Below are 27942 nucleotides of genomic sequence, written 5' to 3'. Positions count from 1 at the left end.
CCCTCACCTATCTCTCCCATCAGCCTCGCCTGGCAAAGAAAGACACTCAAGGGTATAAGGGACCCAGTTTATTCCCAGGTCATCAGACCCCGGGTACCACCAGGATGTCAAATCTGGGCTGCCCACACCTTCCAAGAGCTGGTCACCCGAGGTCAGCTAAGGAAGTAGGGAGAAGTGGGGGACTGGCTACAACCAAAGTAGCAAAAGGCAGCCCTGTTCAGGAGTCAGACACTATGGTGGACACCAAGGATCCCAGGACTTGTATTGACCCTGAGTACTGACCCCGACTCACCTCTGAACCTGAGTGGCCCTAATGGACCTGTGTCTAGTCGGGGAAATCCTGGTATATTGTCCCAACAAGGGTTTTGGTCTCCCAGGCCATGTAGTCTTTCCTTACAGGAACTCTCCAGATTCCACCCTCCCCCAACACTGAACACCCTCTCAGTCCTTTACTCCTCAGTCAGAATGCTGGGATGGTCAGAGATGGTCCTCGACTTCCTCAGGTTGGGGGTCTGGACAACAGGTGGCCTTGGGCACAGCTTCATTGTGTAGCTTGGACAGGAGCCGGGCTGTCTCCTGGGTGATCTCAAAATGCTTGGGCAGTGCGGTGCGGCGCAGAGGGCTCCCCTCAGGCGACGAGGAGGAGACAGGGCCAGGTCCCCGCCTCCGCAAACTCCCTCGGGTCACTGATGCAACAGGGGTCTCTTCGCTCAATTTGGAAGCTACCTGGGCCAAGCTGGATAGCTGGTGGGTGACAGGCCGCACACCGCCCCGGGGATATTTCACTGGTTGACGGCTGAAGTGACCACGGGATTGTGTCCCCAGCAGTGAGTCCTCTGGACCTTGGCTGGACACTGCAGGATGGCATGGTCGTTGCTGAGGACCCCTAAGTCCTCTGGATATCTCCTGGGAGTCATCTCTCAGCCAAGCCACCCCAGGCAAGAACACCCCTACAACTCCTGGGCTGCCCCCCAACATACTTACCTTCCCCTCCCTCCTCTCTGGTGTCCTCAACCATGTCTCTCTGGTCACTTTGTGGAGTTGGAATCTGTAGGAACATACCCAAGACCAAAACCCCAACAATAAAATCCCAGTTCTTTGAGATTCTTGGAGAGCTGAGGGTTTGTTCCTGGATATGTAAAAGGTCTTTGGCAGTTTTAGTATCTGGGGTGACGATGCCCTTTATAGTAATCCTGCTTATCCCCTTATGAAGAGCAGTATTACTAATCTCAGCTATGGGCTCCATGTGGGAAGGAGCACCCTCGCTCAGCAGCCAGCCAGCCCAGGGAGTGACTTAGCCATGTCCGCATGAGTAGCAGGTCACCTACCTGCCTCCGCTCCGCCCTGCTCTGCTCAGCAACTCTGCACACCTGCTTTTCAATGTATCTGTATATACTTCAGTTGATCTTTAGCTAAATGCTAACAGCAGCATTTAGTTCTTTCTACATGTCTTGAGCACTTTTTGAGCCATTCCATGGCTCTGAGACCCAGTGCTCACTGACAGCCCCTTTGCCAGCTCTGGGCCACTGTGCGGGGGAGGTGCAGGTTCTCGGAAATGATGTGTGTAGCAGGATCTGAGGGACAGGGAAGCCACCAGTAGGAGTCTCATCTGTAAATGGTTTTCACTAACAGTATCTACCTCTCAGGGCTGTGGTGATGATAATAGGAAGCCTATAAAATGCCCATACATAGTAGGTGTGTGGTGCCTGGCATTCCACAGACCCCTCTTTGGCCTCACTTTCTACCACCTTCTCTTCCTAATTCATTACAGCTTGGGGCTGCACCTTAAACACACCAGGCATGCTCTCACCTCAAGGCCTTTGCACTGACTGTTCCCTTCAGAACCCCCTTCCCCAGATCTCCATCTGGCTCAATCCTCCCCCACATCTTTCCAGTCTTTGCTCAAATCTACCTTTTCCAAGGAGACTGGCCACAGCATCCTATTTACTGCTACATACTGCTCTCCACCTCTTCTTGGTGCCCCCCATGTCTCTTACCTTGCACTACCCTTTCTTTCTTTTTTTTTAAAGATTTCATTTATTTATTTGACAGACAGAGATCACAAGTAGGCAGAGAGGCAGGCAGAGAGAGAGAGGAGGAAGCAGGCTCCCCACTGAGCAGAGAGCCCGATGTGGGGCTCGATCCCAGGACCCTGGGATCATGACCCAAGCCAAAGGCAGCGGCCTAACCACTGAGCCACCCAGGCGCCCCTGCACTACCCTTTCTTTTCTTCTTCATAGTACTTGTCACCTTGTAATGTCCTACAAACTGACATTATACCATATTTCTTATTTGTTGTTGGTTTCTTTCCCAGTAGAATGCAGTCATCAAAAGGATGGGGTCTCTGAATAATTTACTCACTTATGTATTTGTAATGCCTACTACAACAGTGCTTGGTACATAGTATATGTTCAAGAAATATTCTGTTGCAGGAATAAATGATCACCTATGTTAGTAACTCTGCAGAGCTTTCATTCCTCCATTATTACTGCCATTGTTATCGCCCACCACTCCATTCCTCACTTTTAGGGAGAGAGGGAATGAAAGAGAAAAGTTTAAAGGCAAAGTGATGGAAGGAAGATGGGAGAGATTAAATGGGAAGAAGGGCCTCCCCATGTCTGTGGGCCCAGCGGGTTCCTACCTCAGGAGGTGTGGCCTCAGGATGCTTCTCCAAGGTACTGTGGGGCTCAGGGTCTGGGTCAGGATCTGATGCTAGGACTGGGGGCAGGGGATCTGGAGCAAGGTCAGAGGATGGTGGCTGGAGGTTGTTGTTTAGGAGAGGTCCAGGGGCTGGACTGGGGTCTTGGGGCAGGGGCTCAGTGGCCACAGGGAGGTCGTCCATTCCAAAGATTTGCTCATAGTATACAATGAGGAACTCGACGAGCTGGGCCTGGTGCCCAGAGTCTAGTAGGCAGGTGACAGGGCCGGCACCAGCTGTCCCTGGACCATCCGGTGGCCGCAGCAGTGTTGGGCCAAACACAATGCCCAGGTTGTTGGCAGACATCTTGTTTTCCTCAAACTGTGCAGCCACCCTGGGGATGGTATGAGGAAAAAGATCAGAGCACAGAATATGTGGTCATTGGCTGTCAGAGAAGAGCCGTAGGCCAGGCTCATGGCAACCCGCCCCAGTCATGGGTAAGTGTCCCAGTCATTGTTTGAGACCAGCAGCTACCTGCCTGGCAGTGGAGTTTGGGGTCGGCACCCAAAGTCTAGAGTCACGTATTAAAATTCAGAGCTCAGAAAACACATGCAAAGATCAGAAGTCAGCATCAGGGATCAGTCCCAGAGGTCAGTAGTTATGTCCACGGACGGAGTCACAGATCCGTGCCTTGGGTCAGAAGTCACATTTCAAGGTCAGGGACAGTGCACACCTGAACAGATGGGCCACCAGGTGCCGCAGGGTACTGTAGTTAGAGTCAGGCAGCTGCACCAAGAGGGTCTTCAGCGAGCGGATAACCTCAGGGCTGGGGCTGGGGGTCCCAGGGTCGTGCCCTGGGTCTGCATGCAGGGTCTTAGCCAGAGAGATGAAGGCGTCGTAGAGGTGGAAGGGGACCACGGGGTCAGTGAGCTGGGGGTGGAATGGCAGGAGGGACATGGGTTTGGGTGGGTTGCAGAGGGTCCTCAGCCTGAACCCACCCAGCCCCTACCCCTGAGCCACTGAGTACCCACCTCCTGGAGGAATCTCTTGAGAACACTTGAGACATCATGAGGCGAGTTTCCTGACATGTCCACCAATGCTCGACCATTCTCAAAAGCCTGGCACAGCCGCTCCACGCGGACCCGAGACCCACTGACCCGGTAAATGCCCTGTAGGGCAGGGGTAGGAGAGAAACATCCGGCTTACCAACTGGCCGTCAGGAGTGCCGGGTCACTACTGGGGGTGGTCAAGAATCAGGGCAGCACCTGCACACCCAGGGCACGCTGTTCTATCTCGGCTGTGCACTTAGTGATCACAAAGGGCACCTCCTCCGGGAAGTCCCTGGGCAGCTGCAGGAAGTCAACCCCAAAGAGGGGGGTCCGGGCTGGGAGCCGCCTATGTCCACAGAGGATCAGCAGAGTCTCCAGGCAGCGCTTGTGGCAGGTCAGAAAGCACTGAAGGGAATGTCACAGTGTTGGGAGGTCATCAGGGATCAGCAGGGGAAGGGAGGTCATAGGGATCCTCTGGGGAGTGGAGGAGACTCATAGGGCATCATTATAAGAGGGCATGTCCTAATGACAGAAAGGGCATAGGGATTTCAGGTCAGAGAAGTGTCTGGGGTCAGGGAGGTCACTGGGGTCAGAAGAGGTCATTGGTTGATGGGCCCAGGCCACACCTCCTCGCACTCGGTCCCGCTGACCATGAAGGCATCACACTCGCGGCACTTGGCTGGGCCCCGGAGCCGCCGCAGCCGGTGAGTCTGGGCCGCATTGGACAGCGTCCACTTCCTGAAGGGGCTTCCTAGGCCGTTCTCCAGCCCATCTACCAGGTCTGCAGGGACACAGGGTCAAGGGTGTCTGGTCCACCCCACACCCCTCACCACACCCCATTTGCTTCCAGCCTTACCAGGGTCTCGCTCTTCAAAGTCATCTGAGGACTCGGTGCCTATGGATGAGACCTTCACCAACCGCCTTGTGCCAGAGCCTAGAGTCAGAGCGTCACAGAGGTCAAGGGTCACAGAGATTGTGGGGAAGCTCCAGGGCTAAGGAGATATTCCTGGTTTTTCCAGAACCACCCACAGATGCTCTTGGGGAAAGGGTCAGAGGTCAGGAGGAAAGTCAGGTCAGTGACTGGGGGTTGGAGAATGGGTCAGCAATCTGGGGGGTGGTTCAGAAGCTGGCTCAAGAGAATGGATCAGAGGGTGAAGAAAATAGGTCAGGGATGCAGGTAAGTCAAAGGTCAAGTGAAAGGTTAGAGATGGAGAGTCAGAGTCTGGTCGGGGACTGGGGACTGAGGACTGGAAGAGGGTTAGGGCCAGCTCCTAGCCACACCTGGGCTGGAAGTGGGAGAGTCCAGGGACCGGGACTCACTGCCACCACCCACACTGTCTGCATCGCCACCGGGAGTCCGGCCTGGAGTTCCTGGGAGGAAATAGGCCAATTAGGATGGACCCCTGCCCCGGCACCACTCATGCCTCCCTATCACTGTGCTCACCCTGCCAGCCTGTGCCTGCGTCCTCCCAGGGGCCTGCCTCCGAGGCACTTTCATCCAGCCGTGGTGGGGGGGGGCAGGAGATCTTCTTTCTTGTGTCCAGGGGAGAGCTGAAAGGAGAGGTTTGAGGGCTCTGGTGACCAGGAAACTGCCCTGGGATGACATCACCTGTGCATTGCGTCTAGGAGGACCCAACTCGAAGCATTTGTGTCTGGAAGCCTTGACACCAGTGAGCACCCAGTTCAATGACCCTAAAGTTCAGCCTCTCCCAGAACTGGAATACCCACCCCCAAAAGTGCTTTGGCAACCAAATCCAAGAACTGAGGCTTTGAGTTTTCTGACCCCCCCCAAGAGCTCAACCTGTGGTGCCAACAGCCTGCAACTGTCTCTGGGGCTCATTCTTGACCCTGGTCCCCGAGGGAGGCCCACCTGTGCGCAGCCGGCACGAACTCCTGGAAGGAGAAGGCAGGCGGAGGGGGTGGCGGGGCCTCGGGCTGCAGCACCCTCACGAACTCCTGGTAGCGCTGGCCGGGCTCGAAGGGCTCGCAGCACTCGGCCAGGGCGGAGAAGGCGCGGGGACCCCGCTCTGCCTGCGCCCCTCGGAGCTTGAACAGTCCCAGGGTCACCTGCGTGGTGGGGGTGGGGGGGTGGGAAGCGGGGCAGGGGAGGGGAGGACCAACGGCAGTCAGAGGGGGTGGAGCCTGACCTTCAGAGTCGCCATTGCGGCCAGGGTTTGGGGGCGGGGCGAGCAATGAGTAGCCGCTGGGGGATCGTGGTCAGAGCCTGACCTGGAGGAGGGGGAAGAGGGAGACAGGACCCCATGCGGGTAGCGCCCAGGCTGACGTGTGGTCAGGGACTGAGGGTGGAAACTGGTCGCCTAGGGAGGAGTCCTAGGCCCTGGGGATAGGTCAGGGGCAGAGGGCCTTCAACTGGGGCCAAAGGAGAATGTGGGGTGGCAGTGGGAAAGGGTCTCACCCGCCTCAGCACTTCGTCCCCCTGCAGCACCAGCTTGCGCACGTGCGACACGATCCGCTGTTTGGCGGCCTCTAGGTCTTGCAGCCGCGCATTGGCCTCGCGGACGCACATCTGGTACAGCGCCATGGCCTCCTGCACCTGGGGAGACCAGGCTAGGGCACATGTGGGACAGAGTGTGGGGCCGGGTGAGCTGCAGCTCTGGCGGGGGCATGGGGCTAGGTCCCCACCTTGGCCTGGGCCTCCTCTCGAGATCGCCGCCGCCGCTCCTGCTGTTTGCTGGGCCCTGGGGAAGCCTGGGGTGCCGGGTCCTCCGGAGACGCCTGGGAGCGAACCCACAGGTCCTCGCTGCGCTGTACATACTGGAGCTGGGCCCTCCGCAGCGCCTGCACTGCGTCATTCTGGGGCCGTGGGGGGTGGGGGCAGGAACAGAAGGGGACAGATCAGCACCTCTTCCTCTCTTCTGCCAGCCCAGCAAGGGTGCACCCACCCACCCTGCCAAGGCCTCACCATCCGCTTCTGCTCTTTCGTCCACTGCTCCTTAAACTCTTTCCGCCACTTCTCAATCTCAGTTCGTTTGGCTGCTAGGGGCTGGCAAGGAGGACAGATGGGGGTGGGGGGGCTGCCTCAGGGCCACACCCGGTCTCTCTGCTCCCCTCTACCACGTGCCTTTTATCCTCTGGACCCTCTCGGGGGTCTGCACTCTCCCCCACCCTCCAGCTCTCCACCTCATCCTTTCTAAAGCCTGGATCCAGAGATGCCAAAGCTCTCTTCCTGGGAACACTCAACGCCTTGCCCCATCCCCCCTCACCCCCCACCAAACCCTGCAAAGGAACAGAAGCAGTTTTGCAATTGCACAGGAAGCCTGGTTTGAATCTCTGCTGGGTAACCTTGGGCAAGTTCCTCAGCATCCCTGGGCCTCAGCTTCCTCATCAGTAAAATGGCACTGATGCTAAGTGCCTTCCCCCTGGGGAGGTGTGAATGGGATAGTTAGGGCAGCAGGGCCCCCTCACCTGGTAGTAATCTCTTTTCTGCTGGGCCACTGTTTCCATGGCTAGGGCTCCCAGGCTGAGGTCGTGTTCCAGAAACAGGGTGTAGATGTACTGCAGTGGCATGTGGTTCTGAGGGGGTGGGGGTGGGGGGAGGGTTGGCATTGGAGGATGCTGAGGATCTAGGGGCTCAGGGCTGGGGTTCTGGAGGCTCAGACCCCGTGGCAGGGGTCTGGTCATGGCTACCTGCTGGTGGATTGACACCTTGCCAGCCTCAGCGATCTTCATGATGCTTTTGGCAAACTCCAGCTCTGGGGGGAGACAGCAGGGGTCTGAGTTGGGCAGGATGTGGGCATTGCCTGGGGCCTGGGGTCGGGCAGAAGGGGCCCTCACCAAGGCTGGCTCTCTTCTCTGTCCAGGCCAGCAGCTCCTTGGCATAGCGGCTCCAGGTCTTGGCATACTCCAGAGCTGCATCCACACCGCCCGTGGTCCGAATGAGCCGCAAGTCCAGCTCCTCCCCTGGAGCAGGAGGTTGGACTTCTGACCTCTGAACCCTGACCTGTGGCAGCTTTCCCTGACCCCCAAGACTGACCAGACCAGTGACCCCTATTCTATACCCTATGGCTCCCCAAAACAGCCCTTTATGATCTTGTCCAGTTGCAATTTTATACCGATTCTCCACTGAGCCTGGGGTTCTCTGAGGGCAGGGGCTCAGCTCTGTGGTGTATATTGCCGTGTCCCTGGTGTGTGGAACAGGAAGGAAGGACTCCTTTCTGCCCCCACTTCCCCAGCCTCAAAGTCCCCTACCTGTAAGGGGCGCCGGACCCTCCGTGGAGGGGCGACTCCAAATGCTGGTTTCACTGGTCTGAGGGGGAGGGAGACAGCATTCAGGAGCAAGTGGGGGAGGGGCTTCAACCCCCTAGAGCCCCTCCCCCTGGAGACCCCCTCCTCCCTGCCTCCTTGGTCCCACCCTTCACCTCATTGGCTGTGGGGGTCTTGTCAGACTCTGGGTCTCCTGAGAGCACGGGGTCTCCAGGCAGCATCTCAAGGGTCCTGGGAGGTAAGGGCGTCAGGATGCCACCCTCCACCCGGTCGGAATTGCTTAGGGGGTGTTGGGGGTCCCCCAGAGCAAGAGCAGTGTGTGATGGTCCTGGATTTCACCTCTGGGTCATCTCTTGTATCTGGGAGGTCTGAGTGTTTCTGGGGGGGATTAGATGAGTTTGTTTTCTTTCCTTTTTTTTTCTAAATGGGACTTGAGTTTAAAAGGTCCCAGGTGAATCTGGGGTCCACAGAGTGGGATCATAAGGATCTCAAATGTTTTAAGTGGTCACAAAGATATATGGGGGTCCTAGAACCATTTGGGGGATTTCCAGTGGATTTGGGGGCTGAATTTTGGGATTTTCCAGGTGTTTTGGAAGGACCCATCTTAGACTTCTCTGGTTGTTAGGTAAGTGGATCCAGATGTTATAGGTTCCTAATGCACCTAAATGGTTAGGGATTTGGGGCTGGCCCAGGCTCAGACTCACACGTTCCCCAGGGAGATCTCGAGGTTATCCAGGCTCCGGAAGATGTCACTGTACCTCTTCCTGCTCTCTGGAGCCGGGGGTAGCCCTGGGGGAGGGGAGTGTCACACATGGGCCAATCAAAGCCTCCCTCCACCCACGGAGGCCCCAACACCATGGCCCTTAGCCAGCTGTTTGGAGGTTGGGAAGAGAGAGACAGAGAGTGTTCTGGACCTGTAGAGAGTCCGAGATGGGGGCTGGTGTCAGAGTCAGGACTGAGGCAATGTTGCCTGAGGTGAAGCCAACTCAGGGCAGGCAGATGGACTCAGGCACAACCCAACACTGGGACAACCGCTCCGAGGAACAGAGACACCCACACACACATGGGCCCAGAAGCAAAGAGACAAAACAGATGTCTCAGATGCAGCCACACTGTCCCTGGGGAAAGAGCCAGCTTGACAATGGAACCACATGGACCTCAGGCCAGACAGATGGAAATACACGTGGGAGAGACCGGCACAGAGCCCGTGGCACAAACGCATATGGGCAGACTGAAACCAGAGGAACATAAAGACCGAATGACACTAGACATGCACAGCAGAGACACAAAGACAGCCGGAAATACAAGTCAGACCTTGCCACACTTCTGCCACAGCCCCCCTTCTGTGGGCTCCAGATCAGCAATGCCCCCTCCCCTGATTATGGAGGAGCCGGGTGGGGATTCTGCCGCATCTGCCTCTCCATCAGAGGTCGTGACACCCTGCCCCCATCACAAATATCAGAAGCAGAAGCGGCCACTTCCCCTTCCTGGGCCCCCTCCCCCAGGCATCCGGGGTGAAGACTCCAAAGGGGGAGGGGGTCAGGGAGTGATGTTCTGGCTCTCTCTCGGCTTGGGGGTCCCCACAGTGGAGGATGCTCGCGTCCCTCCCATTTGGGACTCCTTTCCCCGTTCTCTGGACGGAAAGAGCAGGCGAGACCACTCAATTTAGGAAGTGGGGTACGGTTGGGGGAGGTCCCTCTCGCATCCCTTATCCCAGACCGCCTACCCGGCTCTGCTGCGTCCATGGCCCGGCCCGAGGATCTCTCGGCGGGGTCCGGGACTGGGGCGGGATCTCGCTCCGGCGGGGCTCTGCCCCGATTTCCTGCTGCGGCCGCCGCCGCCACCGCCACCCGGGTTCCGCGTAGCCCCGCCCAGCGGAGCTACGCCCCGCGACCGAACACGCCCCTGCTCAGCAGAGGCACCGCCCCCAGCTACACCTCCGCCGATTGGCCACGCCCCAGAGGCCCGGAAGCGCGTACCGCGCGCCCGGCCCAAACACGGGAGATGCTGTGGTGCCAGGGATTCCAGTGTGACCATACCAGACCTGGACACCCCATGGCTCCATTCCCGCCAAATCTTTGCGCGGCTTCGGAGCCCCAGCACACTCGTGTCCGGGGCGCCTATCCCTGCATCTTCTATCCTCCACGACGTAGCTACTTCCCTGCCCAGGGGCTTCTTGTATCCTGAACCCATACTGGCTCCACTGGGTCCATGGTGCCCCCTGGTGGAGAGGCCTGATGGCAGGCCTTATTCCAGTAAGTTCCCCCCGTGCTCTAGGGCAGCCCCAGTGACCTTGGAAACTGGATCAGACTCTTGAAGCCCCTCATTACAGTACAACCAGAAGTGCCCCCTAGCACCTCTCTCAGGAACAGGGGTCATAGATCTCCACCCTGAGCACCCAGCAAATCATTCCCAGCAAACAAATCCCAAGTTCAGAGTTCTTGCCTCCCTGTTGGCTCAAACTGTCTCAGGGATTCCAAGTGATCACAATAGTCCCTCTGCCTGGTGGGTTCCAACACCCTTACACTTCCATACACCTTGGTCTGTGCTCACGTCCCATGTGATGCTCACAGTCATTCACTGATGGTCCCTGCCCTTTTCCTGCTTTGGAACCCAGGGCTTTCCTTGGGCTATGGGTCACAGTCCTCCTGATAGGGAAGCTGGACAGGGACAGACTGCTGAGGATGACCAAGGAGTGAAGATGGGAAAGGGTGGTGAGCCCCTCATGGATATCAGCAGGGAGGCAGAGTTTGTCTTCAAGCCTGGGCCTGGATACCAGGCCTCATATTCTCACACGCAACTTGTCCAAGTCCTAAAAATGCATTCGTACCCCTAGTGGAACTCCTAGTTTGAAATAAAGACGGATTTACTGGGTACCCGGTTAATCACTCGGTTAAGCACCCGCCTTCACCTCAAGTCATGATTCCGGTGTCCTAGGATCGAGGCCCACTTCAGGCTCTCTCCTTCTTCCACCCATACTCCTACTCCTACCCATTATCTCTCTCTAAATAAATAAATAAGTAAATAAATAGAAACAGGTTTATAACTTGGCTTTCTAAAGTTCTTAGCTGTTGAGAAGGCAGGACATCTCCCACAGCCATGACTCTGCTTTCATGCTGCCTACTTCACAATTCCTGAATTGCAATGAGTGCGTGCCCTCTGTACGGAAGGACGGTGTCAGTACAAGGGCAGAGCCGGGCTACAAAGCTGGGCTGACAAATGATGAATGGCGCCCTCGGGGCAAGCGTGACCAGAGGTAGCATCTGCAACAATTTGAACGGGACTTCCTCACATCTAACACACTGTGAGAGGAAGGAGTGCTGTTATTTCACATATTACTGAAGAGAAGAAAATGCCACTGATCCTAAAAGTTTCCACCAGTGCCTAAGAGACCAGAAGATGAAGCTGAAACATCACAGACGCTTGGAGGCGCTTGTCAAATTAGGAAATATCACAAGCCTCTGGGGTTGGAGCTCAGCCCATCTAAGCACTGAATATCCTGACGGCAAGGGTTGTTGTTAATGACCTCGTGGCTCCCAGGGAGGAGGCCGGACCGGAACCCCTCCAGTAGTGCAGACACAGGTGGAGGCAGGGCTTCTTAAAATGGTGGATGCGGCTTTATTTACCAAAGGGGCCGGCCCAGGGCTGATTCTGCCAGCCAGGCCTTCAGGTGGCTGTGGGGTGGTCCCAGCTCTGGTCAGTCCTGGTGGCAAGGCCGGGCCCACCTCACCATGGGGGCAGTGTTCCCTCTTGGGGCTCCCGCCCGCTGGCACTAACACAGGCAGCAAGTGCCAGCACTGCCATCTCAGGAAGGCACTTTCAGCTTCGGGGTCCCCAGGAAGAACTGCAGGACACGGTCGGCCAGGAGCGCCAGGCAGAAGTCCAGAAGCAGGACCTGGGCGATGACCAGCTTGAACTGCAGGGTAAGGAGCACTGGTGAACTGAGTGCCTGCGGAGAGGCCCAGGTTGAGCCCTGGGGCCACACCCACGGGGCCACTCACCTCCACGGGGATGTCCACAAGGCCAAACTGACTGTTGAAGTCAGGCGAGGAGCCAAGCAGCAGGCCCACGATGGCCAGGAGCGACACGGCCAGGCTCCACACTAGGGGCCTGTTCTCTGGCAGGCTCTCCATGAACGGTGGACCCTGTGGGGACAGACAGATGGACAGTCACGTGCTACAGGCGCCCAAAAGTGGGCAGGGCAAACTCGCCAGGGGCGGGGCCTCACTTTGTAGTTGATGGCAAAGGTGGCCATCTGCATGGCCATAGCCATGATGTACACGGTGCTGTTGACCAGGCTCGGCTCAAACTCCTTGTACAGGTCCACAAACTGCTCCTGCCTGCAGTGACACAGAGGGGACAGGGTCACTCTCTGACCCACACTATCCCTGCACAAAGCCAGGTCTCAGCCTGGTCGACCCCTCTGCATGCTCACCTTCCTGCACCCACCACCACTGGGACACTGCCACCCCTAGGAGCACCTTGCCCCACCCCAAGCCCCGGGCCAGGCCAGCACTCACTTCTCAGGACTCCGGGCCTGGGCCTCGCTGTACAGGTAGACAAGACTCAGGAAGTGCACACAGAACTGGAGCACGACCGTGAGGACAGTGTACAGGTTGAAGATGTTGGGCAGGGGCCGCTCTCGGGAGAGAGTCTTGAGGGGCTGCAGTGGCAGGGTGGGGGGGCGCTCAGGGTCCAGGCTCACCCTGGGCCTACCCACCCCCCACTCCCAGCCTCCTAGCCAGAATCATGTAGAGAGCAGTCACCAAATCCTGGAAGTTACAAGTCAGCACCAGACCCCAAGGCCCTGCTGGTTCCCCAGCCCCTTAGCCGGGATTCCACTACACCCTCACTGAAGGCCTATACTCCACATAGCAGCCACAGGGTGCTTAAAATCCACCCCCTTCCCCCTTGTTCTAGAACAAACCAAAGCCCTCCCTGGGACCCAGTGGGTGTTCGTGGTTGACACAAGCCACCTCCCCCAGCCCCTGCATGCTTCTTTCATCAGCCCACACCTATCTATGCCCTTTCTGCCTCCTTCCTAGAAATTTACCTTGCTCTTCGAGCATCACAAAGGCTCCCCTGAATGATCCCGAGACCATCCCCTGTAGCCTGTGACCCACTTTGTATTTCCACTGACACTGAATGCTTTCTGAGTGGTCGTGATAACCCTCTCCCATCTGTCCTTTCTGCCTGTAGGCTGTGTAGCCCACCTGAGGCCCCAGCTGGTGGACAGTGCTGGGGGCCAAGTCGTGTCATTCTGGGGAGCTTCGGTGTGCACCTGGCCTGTCCCCTGATCCCCATCTGTAACATGCGGGATTACAGTTTCCACCCTGAGGGTGGCTGGGAAGACAAACGGGTGACACGTAGTGGTGCCTTTAACAGTATTCCCTAGCCGGCCCAAAGAGGCTGAGGGTATTCTTGGTCTGGGGAGGGAACCCCTGTTTTGCCTGTGCCTCAGCCCACCTTGGAGCGGGAGATGAAGAGGAAGCAGCCGGCCAGCAGCAGCCCCTGCAGCGTGGCCTGGAAGTCACTGAACTTGACACCCTCCAGGTAGAGAACACTCTGGCTATAGGCCAAGATGAGGGCGTTGAGTGCCAGGATCTTGAACATCTGCAGCGTGGTCACCAGTGTGCAGCGGCCCTGCTTGATCACGTGGCAGACTGCAGCGGGGGCACGGGAGGGGAGGAAGGTATGGGCGTGGAGGTACATCAGGACGGGCCCGGGGGAGGGACTGGGGTAGGGGGACTCACTGCACTGGATGGAAGAGAGTTTGGAGGTGAAAGGGGCAGCGATGCTGGCATCCCCCAGCTTCACAATGGGTGTGCTCTCATCCTCGAGTTCCCGCAGCACCTGGCTCAGGCGGTCCTGCGGCACAGGCAGCGGGGGTGAGACCTGGCCACCAAAGGGGGCAGTAACCCCCACCTCCTGTGACTTACCCGCTGAGAGGCCAACTGCTCCTCGGGGGGCGGGAGCCCTGACCTCTGCTTGGCTGCCCTGGAGGGGGCCCGGCCTCCACTGCTGCTGAGGACAGGGCTGTCTCGGGGCCGTCGGCGCCGCTCAACAACTCGCTCAGGGGCGTTGGCAAGGAGTGCCACACCTAGGGGAGGTATGTGAGTGTGTCTGGACCTAGAGGAGCCTGTCACCCCAGGCCTGCTGGTCCTGTGCTAAGTGAGATGTCTGCTCACAGGGGCCAAACCTCCCCATCGCAGCTGATCTCCCCACAGAGTGCCTCAGAGAGCACCTTAGTTTCAGACCTTACTTTCTGCAAAACCCAAATACACCCAACTGATTTCCAGGGCCATCCGGGTGGTTCAGTGGGTTAAGCCTCTGCTTTCAGCTCTGGTCACAATCTCAGGGTCCTGGGATCGAGCCCTGTACTGGGCTCCTTGCTCACCAGGGTGTCTGCTTCTCCTCCCTCTGCCTGCCGCTCCCCCTGCTTGTGTGTGCACACACGCGTGCTCTCTCTCTCTCTCACACACACACACACACACGCATATTTCCATGGTCTACTAGCAAGGATCATAATCTAGGGCATATGTGTCAATTAATAAACCAGCTAAGGATTTGGAAAATGCTATTAAGTACATCAGGTAGATTTCTTTCTTTTTTTTTTTTTTTAAGAGGAAAAAAGTGTCTGTGTGTCCCCCCGTAAGAGTGTGCACGTGAACAGAGGTGGGGTGAGGGGTGTAGGGAGGGGAGGAGCAGAGGGAGAGAGAATCTCAAGCAGGTTCCATCCCAAGCCTGGAGCCTGACACGGGCCTTGATCTCACAATCCCGAGATCATGACCTGAGCCACCGTCAAGAGCCGGATGGTTAACAGACTTGAGCCACCACATATGGTCAGGTTGGTCTGTAAATACCAATCTGCTGACCGCATTCTGTTGACAGCGAACCAAGGCTATGGAGGGCTGGCAAATGCCTCAGCTCCCATTTGTGCATCCTCACTTGTCCCAGCTCTCCCTGGCCTCTGGCCTCAGCCCCCCAGCTGATCCCCACGCAAGGCCAGGAGGCCTGAACCCTGCTGTGTCTGCCCCTGGAGCCTCGCTGGCTCCTGATGCTCCCAGGTGCCCGCCACGCCCATACCCCTGCACTGCTCCTCAGATACCGCTATCCCTTCTAGGCCTATAGCTCCTCAGATCCCCAATCCCACTGGCGCCTGCCCTGTGCCCTCACTGCCTCCTCAAAGAACTCCCTTGGTGACGCATCTGTGACACCAAGCCCACGTGGGCAGAACAGTGATGGAAGGGACAGTCCATCAGTTCGTGGGACTCACCCACATCAGCATGCTTCAGGGCACCCACGTCATTGGTGCCGTCGCCACACATGAGGGTCACGTAGCCCAGCTCCTTCAGGCTGGTGATGACGAACTCCTACATGCACAGAGACAGGCTGAGTGAGGGCTGTGCGCCGTCCCCAGGGCACTGCCTGCCTCCCCCACCGCCTCTTCTATACACACCTTCTGCTTGGGGGCCACACGGGCGAACACCTGCACGTGGGGGATGAGGCGAAGCAGCTGCTGGGGGTCCTCGGCCTGCAAGTGGGCCAGGCCATCGCCCGTGAGGCACAGCGCATGCTCCAGGGCCAGCGCCTTTGGGGAGCCCTTGGCCAGGGGCAGCACAACACTGCCATCGATGGAGCGCCACTCGCAGGGTCGGCCTGTAGGGCCGGAGCCCAGGGTCAGAGAGAGGGGTTCAGCAAGTCCCCCTCAAGTGGACCCCACCTAATTCGTCCCAGTCTCATCTCTCTGAAGTACCCTCTTGGCCCTCACCCCTCTTTAGCCCTAGCAATCCCTGTCTACACCTGCACCCTAGACCCCAGGAACCCCAGACGTTCACAGAACCTTCTGCTATAAAGGATTCAAGAACCCAGAGCCTAGACCACTGGCCTGAGACCACACGATGGTCAGATTCAAACCCAGACAGCCTAACCTCAGGGGCAAGGCACCTCTGAGCCTGGGGCCTGCCTGAAACCCTGCTCCTCTGGGGCCAGGGCCTCCTGAGTCACTTCCCTGGGGCCAGACCCTGCTTGGCAGCCACTTCCTCTTTCTAGATGGACAGATGCTAAGCTTAAAGCAGCAGGGCTGAGGGACGCCTTCAGGCACTACATAGCTCATCTGGGCAGTCTTGGCCAGGAGGGAAACCCATCTCCATCTGGCTTCTGCTGTGGCTGTTTTGTTGAGCAGCTTCACCAGCCAATCGGTGGTCCTGCTAACCACCTCGGGGACACTTGCCTACAATCTCCAGGCTCCGCAAGAGTTTAGTGTCTGGAGCCGAGACAGAGATGAGAGATCTGGGACCAACAGTGCAGACTAGAAGGGCTGCGAAATTCTAGAACCTGGCATCGTTCCAGAAGCTCGCACCCTTCTCTAACCTGCAGCCTGTGTGGCTCTCTGGCCAGGAACCACCTGTCAGCATCTGACAGACTCCACACTCCACCAGTTGGGAGGTGCTGGGGCTGGCTTTGCCCCTCAGTTGCCTCTACTTTGGGTCACCATTTGCACCCAGTTTGGATACTCAGGAGTGACCAGAGCCGTGAGCTCTGGAGTTGGGACATCTGGGTTCAAATCCTTAGTCACAGTGTGACTTGACTGGCCGAGGTAGGGTGAGTTTACTTCTATCTCCCTGTCTATAAAGTGGGGGCCCCAGCAGCACACCTGTTCCGTTTCCCCCTCCGTGGTACAGGGATAAGGCCTCCCATATGGGGCAGAGAGATCAACACAGTCACATATACCAAGCCCTCTGCCTGGGGTCTGGCCATGCCGAGCAAGAGTGCCAGCATCCCTGTGCTAAGGAGGGGAGCCCTCACCTTGCACAGGCAGCGTGCCAGGCCCATAGCAGGCTTGAGGATAGGAAACACGGCCTAGTCTGATGACAACCAAGCATCCCGGTCTTCAGTTGTCCCTGATCCCAAACCCAGTGATGGCCCACACACTGCCGGACATGCAGGTGTGGAGCTCCTCGGCCCAAGGGCCCAAGCGTGCTGACAAGGCGCAGCCATGTTCCACAGGCTGGGGTTCACAGGTTCGAGATGACACTGGGTGTTCTCGCTCAGGCCTGAGATGCCGGCGGGCCACCAGACAGGGGCTGTTCTTGGATTCAGGTTCCCCCCAGCCTACAGCCCCAAGGTACCTCACCTTTCTCTGTGGGAGGCTGCAGGATCAGTGTCTGTGCCTTTTCAATGAAGTGCAGCTCCTGGGCCACGTGGCAGGCAGTGAGCGGGTTATCACCGGTGATCATGACCACCTGCGGAGAGGACAGAGGCTCCATGGGGCAGGGTCCAGTGGGTCAGAGCTCCAGCCTGGAGACCTGGTGGCTGAGGCCCCTCTGAGGAGAGCCATAGAAAGAGGTGTTGGCTCTGATGCAGAATGGGCTTCCAGGGGCCACAATCCACCCCAACCTGGTAGCGTTTTATGCAAATGGATACACATGTATGTGACTGAGAACACCCACAGCCTTTCTTTGTAATATAGACTAAGAACCAGCCATTGCTGTGGACCCTCTTGGCTTGGAAGCTGCCCCAGGAAGTGGGGGACAGATGCTCCAGCTTTTTCATGGAGAGCCTGGGGACGGGAAGATGGGCTGTGACAGCTGAGGGCCAGGTGGGGGCTACTCATGTCACCACATCTGACACTGCTCACTCACCTCCCACAGCCTAAACTGCACCCTAAGTCCCAAACTAGAAAACAGAAACCACAGGACAGATGCATGTGGCCTGTCCTCGAGTTGCCTCCACATTCCCTGTCCCGGCCCCGCACTTCCTCTCTGGGATGGGGTGCAGTGGGGGAATCGCCCTCACCTCCCAGGAATGCTGGGGGCCAAGGACGCAACTTGAGAAAGGTGGGCACAGGCGAGGAGCCAGAGCATCCTCAGATGAGGGACAGCGTCAGCATCAGAACCAAAATGGCGCTCGGCCAAAATTCAAGAAAGACACCCTCGCTACTGAGACCTGCCCCACTGAGGGAGGAACTGTCCTCTGCTACCATATCATCCTCTCTGGAAGAAGGAGCCAAGACCCACCCACCTGCCCACACACCCCTGGGGCCCAGCGGGGAGGGGTCCAGCAGCTGTACCCGGTGGGATGCATTTTGGATCTCTCGGATCACAGCCTTAGAGTCAGCCTTGAGCGGGCAGGAGACCACGATGAAGCCGACGAACTTGAGGTTGCACTCCAGGGCCTCCCGTTTGATCTCCCGGGCCTGTGTAGGGACACAGGGATACCCTCATGACCCATCTTTGCTCCATTTCTGAGCTGCAGTTGGAGGAGGTCAAGACTGGCCCATCCTTACAGGAGGAACATCTGAGGGTTAGGTGAGAAGTGGGGAGGACGCCAGGCACCCTGGACCCACGGGGCCTTGGCAGTGCTGCGTGGTCCCCCCACCAGAGGGCCTTTACTCCCTGCTGTGCGCAACAGCAGGGCACGAGCCTGTGTAACTCAGCTTTCAAGACAGTAAAGTCAAACCTTTTTTTATTATTCACTGAGCACATGCTCACCTAGAATCTCATACCAGAAACCCCAAACTCTTGCCCTCACAGAGCTTGCCTTCCACCAGAAAAGATGTATAATAAACAAAAATCAGAACGCTAACTGCCACAAGAAATGAAAACAGGGAAATGGGGCAGACCAGCTCAGGGAGTGGCACCAAGCAGGCTGGTTCTGAGGGCAGGGCACCGAGCCACGACCTGTTGTGCATTCTGGAAGGATATCTCAGCCGTTAGGTAGAAGTGGACTGAATGAGAGGTAAGGGGGAAGCAGAGAAAGCAGTACTGATGGCGGAGGTGGGAGTAGGGCCAATAACCGACAGGACATGGTATGTGACAGAGCTGGAGCCACCCCATGACCATATGGTAACGGGGTGGCTGGGCAGGGCAGGGACAGACTGGGCTGGAGAAAGGAATCCAAGGTGCCTCCTGATGATCCCTTGGGAGGTGTGAGGACCCAAGGGCGTGGGTTAAGAGGCTGGATGGAGGTGGGGTCCGACTGTGCTCTGTAGGGAGTGGCCTTAAGAGCCAGGATGGCATGGAGCCCCATAAGGGGCAGGGCATGCAGCAAAAAAGGGACTTGGGGTTGAGTGCCACTCAGGGCCTGCCAAGGTAGGGGCCCAGAAGGAGGAAGACAGAATCCTGCCTGCTCATGGTGAAGCTGCAGGAAACAGAAGGCTGTATGGACAAGGGGCCAACAGGTAGAAAGCCTGGGCCCTTACCTGCTGGTGGGTGAGGTGCCCCAGCTCCTTGTACCCCAGCGCCAGGACTCGGGCTCCTTCCCGGGAAATCTCCGTGTGGATGTGGTGGTAGTCAGGTGGGCACTGGGCGAACTGCAGGGAACGCAGGGGATGTCACCGACCGCCCCGCGCCCCCCTTCCCCCGGGGCCGGGGCTGGCTCACCATGGAGTGCAGGGTTTCAGGGGCCCCCTTCACAGCCGCGATGTAGCAGAGATCAGTGGAGCCTAGCTTCTCATAGGAGGCGAGCACGGACATTCGCTTTAGGGCACTGGCAAAATGAAAGCGCTGGTGAATTTTCAGCCCCTGAGTTTTAATACTTCGGGGGAATACTTTCTCATCTGGAAACAAATAAGTACGAATCCTGAGGGCCTTCGCTCCAAAGAGGCAGCCAAGCCCCCGCCTTCCCTTTCCGCCCCTCTCTTCCCCCACCGACCCCCAGACCCAGACCCTACGGGTTGTGGGGAGATGTGGGGGGTGCTCCTTGCTTCAGGAAGGGTCAGAACTGGGAGACCTGTTCCCAAAGGACCCTGACCATGGCTTTTGGCAGGGTGGGGCAGGTTCTGCTCCCAAGAGGTGGACTGTCTCAGGCCAGACATGAGCCTGTGCCCACCCACCTAAGGGACCATCAGAACTGTGGGCCTGCCTGCCCCTGTGTTGGACACATGGGTGTCTCTGAGGGGTGCAGTACGTCTTCCCGGGGGGGTTATGGCTGGCCGTTCATTCCAGCTGGGCCCGAAGCTCCAGCCCCTCACCTTTGGTCAGAGTCCAGTCCACGGCTGTCAGCATAGCCTTCTCGAGTGGGTCACCCACAAGGGTGCCATCGTCCAGCTGCATGAGGGAGTGGCATGAGGCCAGAGCACGGTGCGTTTCTACAGGGATGTTGGACACAGGAGTGACCTCCTTCCCGTCTCTGTAAAGAGAAGGAACAGCTGGTTATAGAGCAGAGCGACCCCTGGGAATTGCTAGCCAGGATGAGGGATGGGCCCCCACTCTATGCCAGTGGTTGCAGGGGCTGAGAGATGCAGTCTTGGTCCTCGTGATACCTATGGCCATCTCGTGGACGCCCTAGAGATCATATGGCTGCCTGGGATGGAGCTGAGCCACTATACTGCTGTCACACTGAGAAATATAGGGGAGCCCCCCACCCCCAATCAGACTTCTGTGTACATGGTGAGAGCTCCAAGCAGGTGCTCTCTGTCTGTTCCTTAAGATCTCAGAAAGCCACCTGCTAGGCAAGAGGCCCAGGCGACCCATACTCACTTGAGCCCAGCCACCCCACGGACGACCAGGCTGTCGCTAGTCAGGGTCCCTGTCTTGTCGAAGCAGCACACCTCTACCTTGCCAGCAAATGGGATCCGGAAAGGCTCCGTGCAGTACATGTCTGGAAGTGGGGACCCAGGGTCAGGGGTTCTGCCAGGCCCCAGCCCACTCAGCACCCCAGCCCCATCCCAGGCACTCACACAGCTTGGCCAGGGCAATGAGGGAGGTGTTGACAGCCAGAGACAACTCGATGGGTAGCTCAGGGGGCACGACCGAGGTGAGGATCAGTGTGCATTCCAGAAACAGCTTGTAGCGGTTCCGGCTGGGGTCCTTGGTGCCTGCAGAGACAGGGCCTGCCAGCCTGGGGGCCGTCCGTGGGGACACGGCCCACCAACAGGGGAGGGGCCCCAGCACATACCTTCAATCCACACGTAGGCAGCTGCTGCAATGGCAAAGACCAGGAGGAAGAGGATGAAAATGAAGGTCTCCAGGTTGTTTGCAGTCACCCTCTTGACTCCAAAGAGGATGGTGCGCAGCAGCTTGCCCTAGAGAGCGAGAGGATTAGAGGCCTTTCCTGGCAGGGTTGGCCTCCTGCACCCGAGAGTACCAGGGCCAGATTCTCCCTCTGCTAATGGGGAGTGCCTGCCCTGGGCCCACCTGTTGAGTCCTGCAGCCATACACAGGGGACCACACAGCTAGGTTGGTGGCTGCTGCTCAGCTAAGGGCTATAGAGACCAGTGGCGCGAAATTGGGGGTCAGGGAAAAAAGTGGCTGAGATAGGGGTCGGAGTCTTCCAGAAAGAGGTCTATCCAATCACCTCTACGAGGCAGCCCGCATCACACTTTAGTGAAGAGTTTATGGTCGGGACTCTGACCATGACCCCAGTGTGTATGGCAATAGCTTGTTTGCTGTGTGTGCTCCGCACTAGAACCCCAGCAGAGGACAGTGAGCCTGGTGTAGGGCTCACATCCGCACCCTGGCCCCAGGCTGGTACGTGGTGTCAGAATAAGTCTGTGGCAGGGATGTCCTGGGGTCTGAAAGAGCCACCATCTCAACTGTCTGCCACCCACCCTGGGACCAACCTTCCCCAGAACCAGACAAGGGTCCACACCTGGGATGTGTTGAATCCGGTCCTGAGAACGTAGGCCACACACCCGTTGTCGACAGCTGCAGGGACAAACAAGACAGGCATCATGTGTGTCTGTTCATCCCTACTCCCTCACAGCCAAGCAGATGAGGTGGCTGGGGATGGGGGTGGCGGGGCCAGGACCCCCCAGACCCCCAAGGCACCTACGCTTCAGGCCCGTGGTGGCCTTCTGCGGGGGGATGTGCTGCACCACCTTGGTGCCCCCAAAGATGACGTGGAGCCGGGAGTCAGCCTGGAGGTCCAACACCCGGTCAGGGTTAAGGTCTTCGATGGGCTCCTAAGGAGGAAAGAGAGGATGGTGAGGGTGCTCCCGCCGCAGCCCCCTTCTCGCCCCAGTCACTCTGACCCCCGCAGGGCTTCTGGCCTAAGGCAGCATATCTGACTGGGCAGCCCGCACTGTCTTCTCTCCAACTGCACGTGCAGTATCAACTCCTCGTGATCTGGCAACTGGCTTGAGAATCTGTGCACTCCTGGCTTCCCTCAGTCCACCTCAGTCCGACGTCTCTGGTCCCTCCCCTGGACAAGCCCTGACGATTGCAGCCTCTCTCACCTTCCCTCTTCTCACCCAGCTCTCCCTCCTCCAGGGGGCAAGACCACCAGGAAATCTGGCGGCTTCCAGTGACTGCTTCTCCTCCTCCTCTTCTAGCCTCGAGGGCCAGGGCTCCGTCCCTCCTCTATCCACGCCTGGGCAGGATGGTGGCCCAGCCACCAGCCCTCTGCCTCCCCCACCAACAAGGCCAATGGCACACCTAGGTAGACTGGACCCCCGTGCCCCACCCCGCACCTTCATCTGTGGCACCGACTCCCCGGTAAGCATGGCCTCGTCCACGATGCAACGGCCCCGCAGCAGCAGCACGTCACACGGCACTAGGTTCTCCTGTGGGGAGCGACCTGCAGGAAGGGATAGGAACATCGGCGTGGGGAGCTGAGAGAAAGGGCTCCCACCGGGACAGACCAGAAGCGCGCCTCACCAATGGAGACGATGTCTCCGGGGACAATCTCATCGCTGGCGATGGGCCTCCACTTCCGGCTCCGGTAGACCTGGGCAGAGGTGAGGGCCCGTCAGCTCTGGGTCCCACAGTGCGCACAACGCAGGTGCCTCCCTAGCGCTGGGGCCACCCCAAGACTGACAGGTGTCTCCCCCCAACCCCCGTCTCCCCGCTGGCCACACCTGGATCAGGTGGGGCTTGTTGCCCATCTTCCGGATCTCTGACATGTTGCGCATCTGCTGCTGCACCAGGGAGGCCTCGAAGGCCACCAGCATGGAAAGCGTGAAGACACTGTAGTACCAGTACTCGTCCAGACACCAGAGCCCCACGCAAAACACCTGCAGGACACAGCCTCTGTGTCTACACCCCCGCCCGGCCATCCACGGGAGCACACGGAGACACCTGTGGAGGCTGGGAAGGCACACCAAAGGCTGTTCCACCCAGGGGCTAAGACCCATGAGGACACAAAGAGAATTTCAGGGCTGGAGACGGAGGCTGCTTGGGCTGTGAAAGCCCCAAGGAAGAGGAAGAAAGGGGTGGAATAGGCTCCAAGCTGCTGCTTTACCTGGAACACAAAAAAGGGTGCTGTGGCTCTCTCCTTGAACAACTCCGAGAAGTCAGGCACCACCATCTCAGCCCTGCAAGAGACCAGACCCCCACATCCTGTTCAGGTATGAGGCCTCAGAGGCCCTAACTGGACATCCCCGACCCGGGGCACTGCAAGCCTCCCCGGGAAATGAGAAGCCAGAAGGCACATTCTACTCAACTACGGCTCTCATGTCCCGGAAGCACTGGGGCCAGCTTGCTAACTGCTGCCAGCCTGCCTCCACAGAACCCAGGTAAAGCTTCCGAAGCAGCAACAGACAGGCTGTTCAGGCAGCCGCCCACCCAAGCGGGGCTAGTGTAAGAACCTGTCATCAGGCTGGGTAAGAAGGCAGGCAGAGAAGGAGCACCCGACTGTGGCACGGGAGCCCTGAAGCTGCCACAAAGAAGGCCCGGCAGCTGGGCACTGCTGAGTCTTCTGAGGCTTAAGCCCCACCCTGAGTCAGAGCAGGGAGTTCTGGAGCTAAAATTTTCCTGAAACTCCCTTCATAAAAGTCCCAGGATTTGAGAAGCAGGGCCTAAAGGTATGTTCTGTGGCACTGTGTGTAGTGGCCCAGCCTGGTCAGGGGACCAGCCAGGTCAACCAGGGCCCCCTCGCGCTGCCCTTGGAGATATGTCCTAGGTACGGGGTGTGAGAAAAAGCAACCGCTGTAGTGAGAACAAAAAACCACCACCAGGCCCCACTGTGTGTTATCTGGGTGACTCTGCATGAGCCGGGAAGGTGGGAAAGGCGACATCCCAGGCCACCATGAAGGCTGACCTCAGGCAGGGAGGATAGGTAAAAACTTCTTATGAATCTTCCCATTATGGGGCGCCTGGGTGGTTCAGTGGCTTAAAACCTCTGCCTTCAGCTCAGGTCATGATCCCAGGGTCCTGGGATCGAGCCCGCATCAGGTTCCCTGATTGACGGGGAGCCTGCTTCCCCCACTCTCTCTCTGCCTGCTTCTCTGTCTACTTGTAATCTTTGTCTGTCAAATAAATAAAATCCTTTAAAAAAAAAAATTCCCATTACATTGCTACTTATGATAATACAGCTTATAATAATTAAAGACACTGAGTCGGGGAAGAATTCCCTAAAAGTTCTGAGAGTTTTCAGGTGGAGGCCTTCTCATGATTGCAGGGCCAGGGGCTCTGATGATGAACAAGGGGGTCTGAAGCCCAGCTCTGCCCCTCCCAGTCACATGTGGGCACTGGTGGTTTCGAGGATTGAAGGGAGGGAGCGTGTACAGGGCATCTGCCCTCACACCTGGCACCGAGGAGAGCTATGGTGATCACCAACAACTCCTTTTATCACTCTTCCCAAAGTGCTGGGAGGATTAAGAGGAGCACGCTGACAACTGACACTTAAAAGAAAAATTCAGAACCAAAGAGAAACCCTACAATAATTACAAAACGAGGATCAACAGTCTCTCTGGGGCCTCGGGCTAGGCTCCCATGAAGAGCCACATGTGTTCCTGCTGGAGAGCCCACCAGGGTCCCTGTCAGCAGGAAAGTCCAGGGGAGACAGGACTAGAGCATGTTTCTCAAAAAGTGGCCGTCATCCTCACCTGGCATGTACTCTGGACCCCTCCACCCCATTTCCCCCTTTTCCCAGGCACTAGGACTCAGGAGTGCGGCAGGGCAGAAGTAGGAAAGGAGCCCCTGGCTTGGCCAGGAGTCCATGCTGTGACCATGGGCAGAGGACCAGCCCTGTCACCACACATGGGGACACCAGGACTCACTTGTTGCTCCCAAACTTCTTCTCAGCTGCACGGATCTCTGAGTCCTCCTGGAACCCCCTATTGCTCTGGTAGTACGAGAAGGCATTCCCCACGGGAAAGGCCACAGGGAGGAAGCGTTTCTTCTCCAGGGCGTCATAGGAATACTTGATCTTCTGGAATTCAAAGGACAGCACCTCTTGTCCGTCTTCGCCCTGTGGGAGGAGGTGCTGTCTATGGCAGAAGGCCCGCACCTGGGGGTGTCCGTCTGTTGGTGCCTGGAAGGCCCACCCAAGCCCCATGCTGAGCAGCCCGGCAGCTGGTCCCTACCTCATCCCGGTGCAGGGCCACAAGCTCAGTGGAGCCATTGTTGGGGGTTGGCACCACCTTCACGAAGGTTGCTTTGCTGGGGTCGTACTCCTATGAGAGGCAAAGAGCTACAGCTGAGCCCTTCTCCACCTCCCAGCTCCACAGCCCACCCAGCCCCGGGAGTTTGCAAGCACACCAGCTCTGGGCTCTGGCCTGTCCACTCTGCAGTATGTCGCTGAGACAAAGACACCACCTCACCACGTGTCTGGTCTCCTATCATAAAATCTCAGTGACGGACAGCACCCAGTGCCTGGGGCCCTGCCGAACTCAAACAGGAAGAATGTCCCCTGCATGACCTGCACCCTCAGACCACGTGGACCACGCCCTGTCACAGCCCACTGGCCTGCTGCTGCTCTGCATCTCCTCTCTCAACTACTCATTTCATGTCCCGAAGTGACGAGGGACAAGGAGGCTCAAGCACGAGCGTTATCTCTGCCTGAAACATAGGGTCACAGTCAGCTCCAGGCCTTGGCTCAAACGTCACCTTCTTAGGAGACCCCCCACCCCAGGAGGACCCTCACAATGTTCCTCTGCTCTGCCCAGGTTTTCCTCTTTTTAGCAGCAGCAGCAGCAGCTAAGCGCGGGCCCTACCTCTCCCACCAGCACCATGAAGGCAAGGGATTTTGTCTGTTTGTTCACTGCTGTTTCCTCAGCACCTACGACCTGGAGTCGCTGGATGAGAGTCAGGTAGTGTGCTCTCAAGCCTGGGCTGCCCCCATCTCACTGCTGCTGCACCGGCCACCAGCCCCTGTGGTGTGTGTGCTTTTGGCCAAGGTGCCAAAGGGTAACTCTCAGGACAAAGGAGAAAGGCCCTGTCCCTCGGGGAGTCCATGGGCCTCTGGGTGGGCAGAAAAGAACAACAAAGACTTAACAAACGCTGGTAACACCGTGGGGGGAATAAAAGGGCAAAGTGCTACACAGGGCCACCACCATACCAAGCACTTGGCAGTTTTTTGCTGCTTCTCAGAGTGGCAAGGCGAGTGGATGTTACGGTTCTCATTTTACACAAGGAGAAAGTGAAACCGAAAGAGAAGAACCCCTGTCTGAGCTCTCTGATGCAAACCCAGATGTGCCCATCCTCACCCTGTGGTCATTTAGCTCCTCCTTGTCCTCCTGGAAGAATTTAACATGCTTTTTAGCTGTTGGTCAAAAAAGACTGTTGGAAGTGTGGGGTGGTGTCACGCTCCTTCCAACTTCCCTGAATTTTCCGGTCCCTCAATGAAGTCTTTCATTGTGCTGACCTGAAGCTACCTGTAAGTCTGAGCCCCTCCCCTGGGATAAGGCTTGTTGGGAAAACCATTCTCTCAGAAGAGAAAGGATTCAGTCCATGTTTGGAGTCAAAGACAGGGGCCTTCCCGTCTCTTTCTGCAGCCCTTCAGGATCTTCCCTTTCCCTCTTTCTTCAGCACCGCAAACGTGGGATCAAAGGGGAGGCTGGCAGGACCTTGGTGTCCCTAGATGGCCCCAAATATGCCAGTGTCAACTGAGGCAGGCCCAGAGGGCAGTGGTGCAGTCACCAACAGTAACTGCTGACCCAGGGCAGCTCTCCCTATCCAGACCTTGGGGTTAAGGGTCAGAAGTGCTACCAGGCTGTTGTATTCCAACAGAAGTCCTCATTGTCACCACCATCATCCTGGAGGCAGATAAGAAGAGGCTCCAAGTAGTTGTCATTTGCTGACAAACTGCTCCTGCTACTCTTAAATGCTGCAATCCAAGTGCATTTCAAGAGCCTCTAAGCAATGGACAACAGAGTTCTCAAACCAAGCTCCACAGATAGGGAAATTCACCCCGCAGGGCTAGCCTCACACTTTCAAAACCAAGATAAGGACACACTATTTCTAGAAAAAAAACCACCTAGTACTCGCTAGTATGGTAGCAATAACAAGCCAGCTAGCATTAACAAGCCAAACCAAAGAGAGACTATGCCGGAGCCTACACTGAGCTTTTTATAGATATTACCCTATTGAATCTAAATGACCACACCAGGGAGGTATTCCAAGGAAGGGAAGTAACCCGTGCCAGGGTCGCACAGCAAGTCAGTAGCGGGGCCAGGATTTAGCCACCCAGAGGGCACCGTTGGGGACTCAGGCCCAGCAAATGGGAAGCCCGGGATGGGGTGCGGACTGACAGGAACATCGCCACTCGGGACCCGCCGCAAGGCCCGACCCAGGCGGGGGTCGGGCTCGTGCCCGCGCACTTACCGGGGTGCAGGTGAGCGCGCAGTGCGCGTGCACGGACCAATGCCCCGAGAGGACGGTGAGCGCGTGCGCGAGGCAGATGGTGGCGAGCACGAGCAGCGCGGCTTCAGGGATTTGCACCCAGCTGCTGCCCCAGCCCCAGCAGCCGGCAGCCGCGGCGCCTAGCCAGGCGGGGTAGAGCAGTCCTGCGAACGGCAGCACCGTGAGGCGCCGCAGCAGCGCCAGCCGCCGGTACGGCCACACGGCTGCGACCAGCTCGTCGCCGCTCGCTATGAGCGCCGGACCAGCGGCGAGGAGGGTGCGTGGCTGCGGCCCGGGCTTGGGCTGCCCGCCGGGCCGGGCCCCGCAAGGCCGGGCCCCGCAAGGCACCGCGTTGCCCACCGCCGCCGCCGCAGCCGCCGCCATCTTTCCCAGCGCTGCGCTCGCTTCCGGGCAGAAGCACCGCCTCACTTCCGAAGTTGTACTTCCGGTGATCCCCGGGCGCTGCCATTGGCGGCCGGAGGGTAGGAAGGGCCGGAGATGGTTGGGAGTTAGGTTCGAAAGTTGT

At 57.8% G+C, this 27942-nt stretch overlaps 2 protein-coding genes across 5 annotated transcripts; both read right to left on the bottom strand.

The window, feature by feature from the left end:
* Positions 1–53: 53 nt before the first annotated feature.
* Positions 54–9803, bottom strand: LOC101678179 (GEM interacting protein). 4 transcript variants are annotated; one of them, XM_045081004.1, is made up of 22 exons: positions 9638–9802; positions 9226–9544; positions 8616–8700; positions 8067–8142; positions 7897–7954; positions 7483–7608; positions 7336–7400; positions 7114–7221; positions 6611–6691; positions 6331–6501; positions 6104–6241; positions 5558–5754; positions 5132–5238; positions 4969–5058; positions 4544–4621; positions 4314–4468; positions 3904–4092; positions 3670–3807; positions 3372–3568; positions 2642–3032; positions 985–1048; positions 54–854 (listed from the first exon to the last, which is right to left on the bottom strand). In XM_045081004.1, exons 4-22 carry the CDS (start codon positions 8130–8132, stop codon positions 478–480), a joined length of 2796 nt encoding a protein of 931 aa, XP_044936939.1. In that variant the 5' UTR covers positions 8133–8142; positions 8616–8700; positions 9226–9544; positions 9638–9802; the 3' UTR covers positions 54–477. The 4 variants fall into 4 exon arrangements, with proteins under 4 accessions (XP_044936939.1, XP_004760904.2, XP_044936940.1 ...); XM_004760847.3 differs by lacking the exon at positions 9226–9544; XM_045081005.1 differs by lacking the exons at positions 3904–4092; positions 9226–9544 and having other exon boundaries at positions 9638–9803.
* A 1703-nt stretch (positions 9804–11506) lies between these two features.
* Positions 11507–27835, bottom strand: ATP13A1 (ATPase 13A1). Its single transcript, XM_004760841.3, has 26 exons — positions 27399–27835; positions 25160–25249; positions 24854–25044; positions 23095–23167; positions 22712–22867; positions 22512–22581; positions 22325–22431; positions 21688–21817; positions 21505–21560; positions 20812–20938; positions 20594–20731; positions 20394–20514; positions 19886–20043; positions 19296–19471; positions 19115–19225; positions 17984–18109; positions 17048–17156; positions 15371–15570; positions 15188–15284; positions 13851–14011; positions 13665–13779; positions 13378–13574; positions 12432–12574; positions 12140–12251; positions 11913–12056; positions 11507–11827 (listed from the first exon to the last, which is right to left on the bottom strand). Exons 1-26 carry the CDS (start codon positions 27798–27800, stop codon positions 11717–11719), a joined length of 3621 nt encoding a protein of 1206 aa, XP_004760898.2. The 5' UTR covers positions 27801–27835; the 3' UTR covers positions 11507–11716.
* Positions 27836–27942: the final 107 nt, after the last annotated feature.

The sequence above is a fragment of the Mustela putorius genome, unplaced genomic scaffold, assembly GCF_011764305.1.
Source record: "Mustela putorius furo isolate JIRA1106 unplaced genomic scaffold, ASM1176430v1.1 tig00000095_pilon_pilon_pilon, whole genome shotgun sequence".
Taxonomy (NCBI): domain Eukaryota; kingdom Metazoa; phylum Chordata; class Mammalia; order Carnivora; family Mustelidae; genus Mustela; species Mustela putorius.
Note: the sequence above shows the minus strand (reverse complement) of the source record. Positions and strands in the feature narration are given on the sequence as shown.